A 12,725-nucleotide genomic window follows, 5' to 3' on the forward strand; every position below is an offset into this window, starting at 1 on the left:
TATCGATTAAATTTAATATCGTGTGGGCCGATGACCCACATATCAGATATTAAAATAATAAAAACAGATACTACACTTGATCTTCGCCAAAAAGCCGAGAAAGGTATTAAAAAAAAAACTGTATCAATTGAACTAACTAATATCAATTAAAACCAAGACATGAGTTAAACATGCAATGTATTTGTCTTGATTGTCAGAGCCGTGACTGTGTGACCATCTGCATGAAATTCGATACGAACTTGTGCTCATTTTTTCTGGTACTTTCTCCTTTCCTTCCTACAATACTTCATCTGAAAGTAACCTAGAGATACATCATATGAGTCATCCCCAAGTACAATGTTTCAACTATTGAATTAAGCCTTATTAGGTAGGTATGAATAAGCTTGGGCATGCCTATCACGTGTCGTATTTAATTATAACTGGTGCTATGGCCTATAGGATGGTCCTGACCCCTATGTATAAGACAATATTAACAAGCAAAACCGAACGTGCAATAATGTTGATAACTATTGCAACGTATCGATTAAGGGTCCGTTTGGATAGAACTTATTGCTGAAAACTGAAAACTGAAAATACTGTAGTAAAATAATTTTTAAATGTGTGAATAGTGCTGTGGAACCCATTTTTAATATATTTTTTTTTCTGAATAAAGTGCTGTGGGTCCCATAAACAGTATGTGAACAGTACAGCTACAGTGTGTGAACAGTAAAATTGGTCTCCTGCACAGTGAAATAACGTGCATGAACAGTATCGGTTACTGTTCATGCGCGTTGAAAAAAAAAAAAAAAAAAAAAAAAGCTACAAAACGCAAAACTCAAATAGTGGCCACAATAAGCTGAATCCAAACTCAGCTTAAGGGTCCGTTTGGATAGAACTTATTGCTGAAAACTGAAAACTGAAAACTGAAAACACTGTAGCAAAATAATTTTAAAATGTGTGAATAGTACCGCGGGACCCATTTTTAATGAAAAAGTTGCTGAAAAGTGAAATTTGTGGGTCCATAAACAGTGCACGAATGCACTGTTCACAGAAAATTGGGTCAACACTTGCGGCTGGAGGAAAAAAAAAAAAAAAAAAAAAAAAAAAAAAAAAACACAAAACGCAGACGCAGAAACGCCTATCCAAACTCCACCTAAGTATTACTAACAATCGTTTGTTTCAGTATTTACGTTCTCTGAAAGATGAGTCTAATTTCGAAAGGTATACTCTAAAAAATTATTTATTTTTCTATATTTGATATTGACCTTAAAAATGAGTTAGAAAGCTATATTTTGGCTTCTTTTATTTAGTTTAGTGTGAGATACAGGGTCCGTTTGGATAGAGCTTATTGCTGAAAACTGAAAACACTGTAGCAAAATAATTTTTAAATGTGTGAATAGTATTGTGGGACCCATTTTTAATATTTTTTCTGACTAAAGTGCTTGTGGGTCTCATGAACAGTGCGTAAACAGTAAAATTGGTCTCTCGCACAGTAAAATACCGTGCATGAACAGTACCAGTTACTATTCATGCACGTTGAAAAAAAAAAAAAAAAAGGCAAAAAATTCTCAGCAAAACGCAAACGCAGCGTATCCAAACACAGCTACAGAATTATTTTCTAGAAAATTTTAGAAAAAAACAACTTCTAAAAAATAAGTAAGTCATTGTTTTAATAGGGTTTTTCATTGGCCACAAATAGTTTTCCTTTGATCAATTTTTTTTTATTTTATATATAGCCAATCATATGCATAAAAACGTATAAAACTACTTTCGCATAAGGTTATACATCAAAACAAATGGAATAATTATGGGTGATAATCATAACGAATATAGATTGGCTAAGTTCAATTAACTACAACCCCTAAAAAGTAAGTCATACTTTTAATAGAATTTTTTCTTGACCATAGATAGTTTTCCTTTGATCCATGTTTTTAATGTTACCAAACATATACAAGAAAACACATAAAACTATTTTCACATATAAGATTTTTCATCAAAACAAATAAAATTATTAGTGTTAGTAATCATAACGGGTATAGATTGGCCAAGTTCAATAACCACAAGTTCCCAATGGTATTTTTCTTTGCTAGTTTGGTGTTTAATAAATAATTTTCTTTTAGCATTTGCATTTGAAATTGTGGGGATCCAAAGTTTACAAAGCAAGTCATTAGCAAGGACCTAGCTGAAATTGTAGTTCTTATTGGCAAACGATCAGCAAGACAGGACCTATAAGTATAACCTACTCACTACGCCAAGGATCAGTTATCAATGGGGTTGGTCGAAATTGCTCCTATGGTTATGTTAGACACAGCTGGTTGAAAATATATTTTTATAGAGTGACAACCTAGTGCTCTCATACCTTTGTTGGAATGTGATTTGGGTATTTAATTGAAAGACCTATTTTGAGGGTACAATGAGAAATTTTTAGCCATTTGAATCCAGAAGGGTTTAGTTTGACAACTCATATCCCTCAAAGAGAGCTAATAGAGGAAACTGGAAAGTAATATTGTAACTAACTATTTTTGACAACTGACTACATAATGAGTTACATATGGTATACTTAGTGTATCTAATCACTCTTTCACATAGGCCTAGGTCTCATACTGTGAATCCATTTTTATGTGAAATAGAATAATAGGTTTTTTTTTTTTTACGAGATAGGAGCTACTATAGGGTTGTTTCAGCCTCCTTTAATGACCGAAGGCTCAAATGGGGACTTGGCTCACTGGGTCCTTCCGAGCAAATGGGCTGAAGTCCAACATTTTCCAAAATTTTACACGCTCAAAATATGAAGGAAAACAATCAAACATCACATTAGCTTATCAAGAGGCAGGGAAAGAAATCGAGATTTCAAATCACAAATTTTTTGCCTCCAATAATTTCTGCATCCATTCCTGCAGCAAGAACTTTTGTTTTAAAATCTTATAATTATTTGTGTCCTATAATTTAATTTTTATTATACCATCATGAAATTTAAAATTACAAAGACAAAAAAAGAACAGCAAATAAAGATAAATAGTCTCTTCGTAAATCTCAAAAAGAAGAATCACGACACAGTCCCGGAAGAAAATACATAAACAATAATATTTACAGCTCTTATTAAAAACCAGAATTCAATCCTCTCTTAGAAACCTTAAAACACATATAGCCCAAAAGCAAAAAGGCATAAAATGCTGATAAAAACACCTCTTCTATACATTGGTTTATCATTTAATTTGAAGTGCACATTCTTTGGATCAAAATTCTTTGTACAATACAACACGAGACATGTGGACACGTAGACAACCAATCTCGCAAGGCAAATCTTGTTGCCACAAAGTTGCAAGAATCTTGACCTTTCTCACCAGCTCATTTCAAGTGGCAAAATCTCATTACATTACATGAACAACCAATTGTTTAATCCATCATCGTCTTGTGGGGAAATTTTCAAGTGGTCCCCAAACCACTCACATCTCTTGTGCTCCTCATCTTTGTGCTTGTAAAGTTATTGTAACTGTGCAAAATCATCATTGTCATCACTTTTTTTTTTTACTATTTTTATTTTTTACTTTCACCCTCTTTTTAACCTTGATGGCTGTTCTTCCTATTTAGGTTAGGCGAATTAGAATTGGAAAAACTCGCTCTCATTTGCTTCAAATCCGGTGCCTGTTCAGACATGCGCCACACTTTCACTGACTTATCCAAACTCCCACTATACACTATCCACCGTTGATCACCATCTTCTTGATTATCACGATCCTCCTCAACCGTCAAGCACTTAACGGGTCCATTATGACCCGTAAGAACCGAAAGGCAAACATGGGCCCCGCCGGCCTCCCTCCTCCACACGCAAATATTTTTATCAGCGGACCCACTGAACAAAAGGTTCCCCGCCGTAGCCAGGCACAGCACCGCAACCTTGTGACCCCTAAGGACCCCACCATGGGACAAGTGCTTTTCACGTTCCCAGAAATTCACAAGCCCATCAGACGAACCACAATACACCACGTCAGCACCACCTGAAACCGATGATTGATTCACAGCCAACGATGTAACCGCGTTCTCTTGCTTCAACAAAACCTGCACCAGAAAATGCTTCGTCCCTTTCCCTTGCAACTCTCTTTTCCACATCTTCACCGTCCCATCTGCAGAGCCAGTGAAAACCAGCGAATCGAACCCAGAAACGACGGCGTTTACTGCATCATCGTGAGCTGGGATTGACTCTAAGCACTTCGAATTCGCTATGCGCCACACTTTCAACGTTTTGTCCCACGAGCCTGAGTACAACAAACCCAATTCCTCGTTCAAGCTCATGCATGAAACAGCATCAAAGTGTTTGATAAAAACAACGTTGCGGTTTCTCCGAACTTCCACGTAGTTTTTCGGGTTCCACGAGCTTTTCACGAAGTCTTTAAACGTGGGCAAACTTCCAATACGTTTGAAACTAACGGGGCCTTTCTGCAAAATCTTCCAGATTCGGATTTTACCGTCTTGGTGACCAGTGAAAATCCTATCCCCACATATAATAATGGTTTTCACTAACCCACTGTTCGATTTAAACCCAGAAAACTCCTTCATGTTCTTCCAAACACGTATGTTCTTGCTGTCCGAACCTGTGTACAACAAATCACCGGACACCGCTAAAGAATATATGTGACCTTCTTCTCGTACGAGCGAGCCTATGAGACCGTTAATCCGAGGAAGACCCTCGAAGAAATTAGCGAAAGGCGAAGGAGTTAACCATGGGGACTTGTTCATAGGCGAGGATTGGTTCCACGGAGACATGACATTGTACGGCGAGGAACCAACACTACTTTCGTAGTTTCCGGGACTCGTTGCTGCAGAGGACACACTGGGTCGGCGTGAGTAATCTAAATTATCGTTGCTATTTCGCCTTTGATTATTGTCGGTGTTGCAATTGTCATCGTCGAATTTGTTTGATGACAACATAGCCGGATCTGAATGTAACAGAGATCCTAGCTTTGGTCGGCCTAGGGTGCCTGTTCGCTCCATAACAACGGTGCCACCTCTATCGTTTGTCATTCTTGGATCAAAGAGAAGGGAAAATTTGTGTTTGGTTGGTGAGAATTTGAGAGAGAAATTGGAGGAAAAATAAAGAATGTGTGTTTTTGTGTGTTTAAGATTTTTTGTGAGGTAATAGAGATTTGAGATTTGAGATTTGAGAATTAAAATGAAGGGCGAAGGAGTATTGCTGTATTGGTATATATATAGGAGCAAAGAATCAATGGTGGTTGTGTGGGTTGGTGACACGTGGTGGAAAAATACGTGATCGTTTTGAACCGGAAAACCGGCTGTACCGGTAATGAGGAAACTAGAAAGAGAAAAATAGTAATTGTTGGTACTTTTGTTGTTGCGTTGTGTTGTGTTGTGTTGTGTTGTGTGTGTATGGAGGTGATGTAGATGGTTTTATTTTTTTTGTTTTTGTTTCTCTATTTTCGGCGTTTGAGATCCACACGCTATTTTGGGAACCTGTTTTTGTTTTTGTTTTTTGTTTTTTTTTTTTTTTGGGGGGACTAGAATTTGGAACGTGAAGAAGCGTTTTCATACTCGGTGTATTTGACCTTTCAAATTCACAAGTACAAATAAAAATTTTTGACCTTCGAGTTGGTCAAAATTTGATGCACGTTTTTTCATTAAAACATTGAGTGTGTACATTGGCAACTTTGCTATAAAAAGTGGTTTTGGGTTTTCTCTTGCTGAATAATAAATGGTGTCTCTTTGTTGTCTTTGAATTTGTCTTATTGACTGTATAAAGGAAAGGTTGCACTTGCAGAGTTAAATTAGCAATTGAGGTGTTCTTTTTCTTCATTTCTTAGTTGGATGAGTTAAACTAAGAGTTTATTTAGAAAAATATTTTTTAAAATTTTTATAGAAAAATAAATGAAAATTTTTTGACCACTTTTATATTTTTTATAAAAATAGTATCAAAATTTTTCTAAAATAATTTATTAATAATTATTCTAAAGACACTTGTTAATAGGTCTTTTTAAAATTTATCATTTATACTAGGTAGAGTACATTATATATAGAGTTGGAAACTTTGAATACCGTAATTGCGTTGATTTATATGTGACAAAGTAAAGTAAAAAAAAAAAAAAGTATATTGTGATTTAATTAATTAACCTTATGAATTGTAAATCATATTTAGGTCAAATGTATATTTTTTAGTATTTTTAAGAAAATGTCTTGTATTTGAATTCTTCCTCTTTATGGTTTATGGCTAATTATTCAGTGTTCTAAAAGTATAGAAAATGTGTGTTTTACTCTCTCACATAATAATGAGTCTCATCAGATAAATTCATAATATAATTCACTATTCATAAGAGAGGAGTAACACACATTTATTGTGCTTGAGCACAAAATTATTACATCTCACTTAAAATATGTATATAGAAAAATAAAATCATTTTATCTCTGAGGGGTAACATTTGGTGTGCACTAATTATATTTTTTTAATAGAAAAAATGTAAGTAAATTTTATTAATGAATTAAATTGTTTTGGAATACAACAAATTATCTGATAGATCTTCTACCTTCAATATCTGTAGAAAAAATTGTATTTTTAGCAACGGCATGGGCAATGTATTTTAAGCAACGGCGTGGGCAATACGTAAAAAATGTGGATACATTTTGTGCAATTAAAATATTTAATATACATTTTTTAAATATAAATTCGATAGTTACAACTTTTATTAAATAAAATATATCTATAATTTAAGGCAATCTTTCAAAAGAAAACCAAAATATTCTTTTGGGAGAAAATAACTAGGATACATTGTATTTAATTAAGCGGAAAAGAAGATACATTGTAGAGTCGAAAAACTTTTGAGATTATTCGTTTTCAAGGCCATTGATATCCCACTATCATAGATTATATATTTTTGGACAGAGCATACAGATAACTCTAGGGTCTGCAAGATCTAAAACCAGTAGTTTACAGCTACAGTTCTTTTGGCATTCAAAAGGTCACCAAGGTTAGTAGGTTACAAATTTAAATTTACAACTACTCCTTTGAATGGGCTGGACCAAAAAGGCTATCAATTTACCCTATCGTGCTTTTCCTCCAAAACAAAAAAAAAAAAAAAAAAAACCTATCGTGCTAATCAACTACTATATATATATATATATATATATAGTGAAATTTCAACTTATGAAGTCTATAATATAATGATTGCTTATACATAGATAAAATGGAATTTTAACTTTTAATGTTTTCTGTGTAATGATTGCTCTTATCATTAAGCTAAAATATCGATTGATTTTTACTCCTATCATCAATCTAAAATTTCAACTAATGATGTCTAGTGTATGATAATTGCTTATTTAATTTATGATGTCTATTATATGATGATTGCACTAGATCTCTTTTTTAACAACAATAAATTTTACTAATTGAATTAATTGAAAGTCTAAAACCCACCAGTAGCTAACACAATAAGGCATTATGCCTCAGGACAAAGTGTATTCTTTACTAGAGTGGAATTAGTGACAATTCGACAAGTCAAATGAAAACAACACTAGATTGAAATGCTAATTGTGACATCGAGACCCAGATATGATTTTCTTAGTGTGTTGAGGATTGGATTCTTTCCCGTGGCCATTTCACCTGTAAATTTATATTAAGAGAGCCATCATCCCAAGCAGCGGCTGGTTTCAATAGCTGAACAATGTGGTTGTCATGCATTTGCCTCGTTAGTCGTCACTATTAATATGTAGCTTTAACTTGAACCATGCATTTTCATTATGTCAACTAGTTGCTGTGCCTTTACCATGTACAGTAGCTTAATTAGACCATTAACAAAAAAAAGATCATACAATGACAAAATCATTGACATTATTTATGATTTTATCGATAGAATTGACTTTCAGATACAGTTATAGTCATGTATATCCAAAATTGTTGAATTTAAGCTTTGTGGGGGCATAGTGAACCGCCCACATAAGGATAAAATTTTAACTTTTTGTTGGTAATAATTATTATTATTATTGTTATTATTATTATTATTATTATTATTATTCTTTTTATACAAGATATAATTTCTACTCTAGCCTAATCTAAGTGTATATAACTATATGTGTGTGAAGTGACTCCACAAGCATTTATACTTGTAGAGTGACCATCACACCAAAAGTACGTAGTGAAAATTTTTTGTTGGCAATAATTACTCGAGTCTCGTGAAAGTTTTTTGTATCAACCACATGTCATCATGTGATTCATAGTATCTTTTAACTTTTTATTGGCTGAAGTTAAATTCTGTTGGTCATCTTCTTAAAAATCTAATGCCAATTGTCCTTAGTTTCTAATTGAATGATACATTCAATTTTTAAAGGCAATTATATATATACATAAATGTCAATGAAATTAAACTCTTATTATAAATTCTAATTAAAGGATAAATCCGATTTTGAAAGCTAACTATACATAAATGCCAATGAAATTAAATTTTTATTATAAATACTTTTTTTTGGGAGAAGGTTATTAAAAATATTTTGAACTAGAAAAATTATTAATTTATTGACGAATTAGTCAAAACTATATATTATAAGATGAGTTATCTCTGAAAACACCTTTTTTTTTTATAATTTATAATCAATGGTATTTAGATCTCTTCAATAATTTGACTATTCCCTTGAACATGTGTAGTCTTCTTCGTCCCACACACACCGGCTTATTACAAGGAAAAATTTGTCAGAGGTGGCCCCAAAGTATATGTTGAAACACCTAATTGCATTTCTTATAACAATTTGCACAAGAATAATGTACTACTAGCCTTATCACACGCGCTTCACATGTACGATGATGATTTTTTTTTTTTTTTAAATTGAGTTTAATATAATTTTTTTAATTTGAATTTATCTATTGTTAGTGAGATTTCATAGAAATGAAATCTTAAGAAACTAAAATTTAGGATTTAAAAATGAATAAACTACTGTGTTTAGTATGTGCTAGTTTTTAGGAAAAAATGTATCAAATGTGCATAAGATATATTTAAATAGAGAATGTGCATTTGTAGGAAAAAGGTTTCTTGGGTAGTTTTTATTTTATTTTGTTGAATTACAATTTTAACCCTATTTTTTATTTTTTAAGAATAAGTATTTTTTTATTTAGATTGTGAATATTTTTGACATTTTTTGAATCCATAACTAAATTTTCGAATCCTTTTAATATATAAAGATGAAGTGTGTGCTTGGATTCAAATTAAAAAGCTAGCTTATTTTTAATATTCAGTTTATTTTTGCTACTATTCATGGGTCTCACTGCACTTTTTGGTACTATTCATGAGTTCTATTATTTCAGCTAACTTTTAACTTTATCTACAGTACTTTTAGCAAAAAGTTTTTAGTTTCAGCAAAATAAACATATTCCAAACAGACCAAAAATAATACATTTCATCACTAGATATAATAGAAATAAACTCACTTTTTAATACTATTTATGAGTCCCACTATACTATTTTAGCTAACTTTTAGCTTTATCTAGATTACTTTTAGCAAAAAAAAATTTAGTTTCAGTAAAATAAACACATTCCAAACATACCAGAAAAAATACATTTCATTACTAGATATAATATAAATAAACCCCACTATTATACCTAATCAAGGAATTCAATTTCTACTCAGCCTAATTACTTTCTTTCCACCATGTAAAGATGGCTATAGGATCTTTGGCCGCAATATGTTTCTCAATCCTCATATGAAAAGTGAACACACACCCATGTCTTTTTGCTCTCAAGTCTCTAGTTGGTGAACCATAAAAGCATTAATATTCAGCCAAATTTCTGAATCATACACGAGGCTTCATTATTTTGCCGTATAAAGTCTTTGAAGCCGTGGCGCGCCAAAACCGAGATTGTTTCGTATTTTAAGTAACGTTATAGTTATACTGTCCATTGTCGCAAAAAGAAGAAGGAGAAGAAGAAGTAACGTTCGAGTTGTCAACGGTCCATAAATTTCCGCCACCTATATTTCACAGTTGAGACTTTTAGACCCAGTGACAGTGACCTCATCCAATAAAATCTAGAACTCTAGTGCCACGTAACAGTTTCTTTCTTAAATTGCTCCAATTAAAAACATTTTCTTTTTATTTTCAAAAAAAAAAAAAAACACTTTCTTTTTTGCCAAGTTATCCAAAATTTGATCAATACCCACCAATGGTTAGCCAACATGAGTCCAAATTCAATTGTCACAAGAAAAATACTATATTCACAATATTTTCACAACAAATTTTATTTGACAGATTGTTATTTGTTGTTACTAATGAGTAAGAAAGTAATTTCAATGTTAGATTTAAATTTAAAACTTATAACAACTTATCAACTAGGATTTATTATAAAATTATTATAAAAATATTGTAAAAGTAGTCATTCTCTTATCACAAAACTTGATGAGCCAAATTTGAGTATAAATGAATAATAATAGCCTAATTAATTTAGTAATTCTTTCTTTCATCAAAACTTGATGTTGAAGTGTCATAGTCTTGACTGACACTTGGCGGTCTGTATGGCCCCACAACTTAATTTAAAATATTGTACTAGCTTTTATTAGGCGGTTAATAGTGTTTCACAACTTGATTTGAATTGGCTAAATATTTTGATCTAGTTTCAGTATCCAAATCAAACTAAAGAAATTGAAATGTGGGGTTTTTTTTTTTTTTTTTTTTTTGTGTATGTGTTTCTTTTTGAAGACAAGCAAATAAGAATTTTTATGTAGATACTCTTGATTAAACACTCCAATTTCAGAGAGAGAGAGAGAGGGAGAGAGAGAACTCTTCAAAAAATCAAAATTTTCACCATAAAAATATTGTAATGCAATAGTTTATGTTATCTTAGTGGGTATTTTGTCAGCAAGTAATCTGTTTGTTGTGAATTTTAAGTCGAGCCAAATGAGCTGATACAAGCATAACATACTCAATGCGTCACCAATATCCTTAGATTCTGAAGGAACAACACAAATTAGCTTTGGTGGGAAAAGAACCAAATTGTAGAGATTATCTCACACAGATTTATTCATTGTATGTAGAATTGCTGCTGGTAGGTAAGAAAGTATTAAGTTCTTCATAGTAGCTATTTTGAATATTTGAACCACATCTTTGTAGAGAAGCTGACTAAGTGCAATGACCCAAGTTGCCTTAGTTATTAATTCTGGTATCTCATTCCTCTTAACCTTGATTTTTTATTTGAATTGAAATTTGAAATTGAAAATCGACATTTAGAAAGAATTTTTAGTAAAATTTTGTACTTGAAGTTCCACTTGCTAGCTGATTACTAATAATAAGTTATCAAGGAAAAAAAAATTTAGTTGCCTTAATCTAAAACTGATTATATGTAAACTGAAAATATTAATTCCAAAATACTAATCAAAATTATTCAAGAAAAATGGCTTCTCAAGAGTCTCAACTTTTTTCCTATATGTTCATATACAATAACTTATGCTGGTAGGATTGATTTTAGTTCTTATAACTGAAAATATTACTCCCAAAATACTAATAATAATAAATAAATAAAAATTAATTAGCTTATTCAAATTGCAATAGCTTATTCTGGTACTTGTATTATTGTATATTATTATGGTACTAGTAGAGTGTGTACTATGTAGAGTGTAGACACAAGCACACGTAGCTATACATTAATCTCAACACCTTGCCCTACCATGATAGAAAATTTATTTAGGCAAAAGATATATGTTTCTCTATATATAGTTATAAAATCATCTCTTGAAATGTCAAATATTCTCTGCCAATTTTATATTTAGTTTTACCTTCTTCTATTTTTTTTATTATTACTTTCTACTATTTAATTAGTCCTATTTGTTATTCGACCAGCAAATAACAATAATGAATGTTCATTATTGCTGTTAGCTAGGCATGAAAAATGGGAAATGCAATACGTGTCCACCAATAGATACACATACATATGCAAGATACTAAGATCGTACCATGTGACTCTCATCAATAATAAAACATATAATATACGTACGCTAGATGCAAAATTCCGAGACACTTGGCTCCACATACACCAAGGTATTCTCAATTTCTAGCATTTGTAAAACTTGTACCAAACTGTCTTTAATTAGAAGGAAGAAATCATTACAATATACAACAACGGAAGTCAAAGTTAGCACAAGCATAGATATATTATGAATATGTGGCACTGTTTTATTAAATCTGTAGTATTACTCAATAGTTTTGTCATCCGCTGATTATGAAACACATGCAATTCCCATGCTATATAACACATGATCTCACTTATAAATAAATGAAATTATATGTTATTGCTATAAACCATTTAAGAAGCACGATTAAATAAGCTAGAAAATTCAGAATTTTGGCAAGTGTAAACATGATGCTCTTCCTGAAACTTTGTACAACTTTAGGACTTGATCAAACAAGTACTGCACCAAACCGTTGAACAAAATTCTAAAGCTATATATATATTTTGAACGCATGCAATCTGATAAAGTTAAATTATATTAGTATTACATAAGCAAGAAAATTGGTAATGGGGAGCATATCTTAAAAATACATACATAGAACATGTGTGGGTGGGTGGTCTTTATTGCTTTTCAGACTAACTTTGGAGCTTAATATGTCTGCTAATTATCAGTCAAGTTCCCATGCCACCAAACAGAACTTTAAGCTAGAAGATTATTTAAAAAGCAATCAAATCTCTTTCAAAATAACGTGATTACATCAAGAAAGAAGAATTTGTAATAGGGAACACGTTACAGCATGAGTATATTATATTAAT

At 31.9% G+C, this 12,725-nt stretch overlaps 1 protein-coding gene and 1 pseudogene across 1 annotated transcript; both read right to left on the reverse strand.

The window, feature by feature from the left end:
- Nucleotides 1-107, reverse strand: LOC142605408 (U2 spliceosomal RNA; annotated as a pseudogene).
- A 2,934-nt stretch (nt 108-3,041) lies between these two features.
- LOC142642162 (protein JINGUBANG) lies at nt 3,042-5,153 on the reverse strand. Its single transcript, XM_075816516.1, has one exon. The coding sequence runs from the start codon at nt 4,999-5,001 to the stop codon at nt 3,541-3,543; it is 1,461 nt and encodes a 486-aa protein (XP_075672631.1). The 5' UTR covers nt 5,002-5,153; the 3' UTR covers nt 3,042-3,540.
- Nucleotides 5,154-12,725: the final 7,572 nt, after the last annotated feature.

This window comes from Castanea sativa, chromosome 7, assembly GCF_040712315.1.
Source record: "Castanea sativa cultivar Marrone di Chiusa Pesio chromosome 7, ASM4071231v1".
NCBI lineage: Eukaryota > Viridiplantae > Streptophyta > Magnoliopsida > Fagales > Fagaceae > Castanea > Castanea sativa.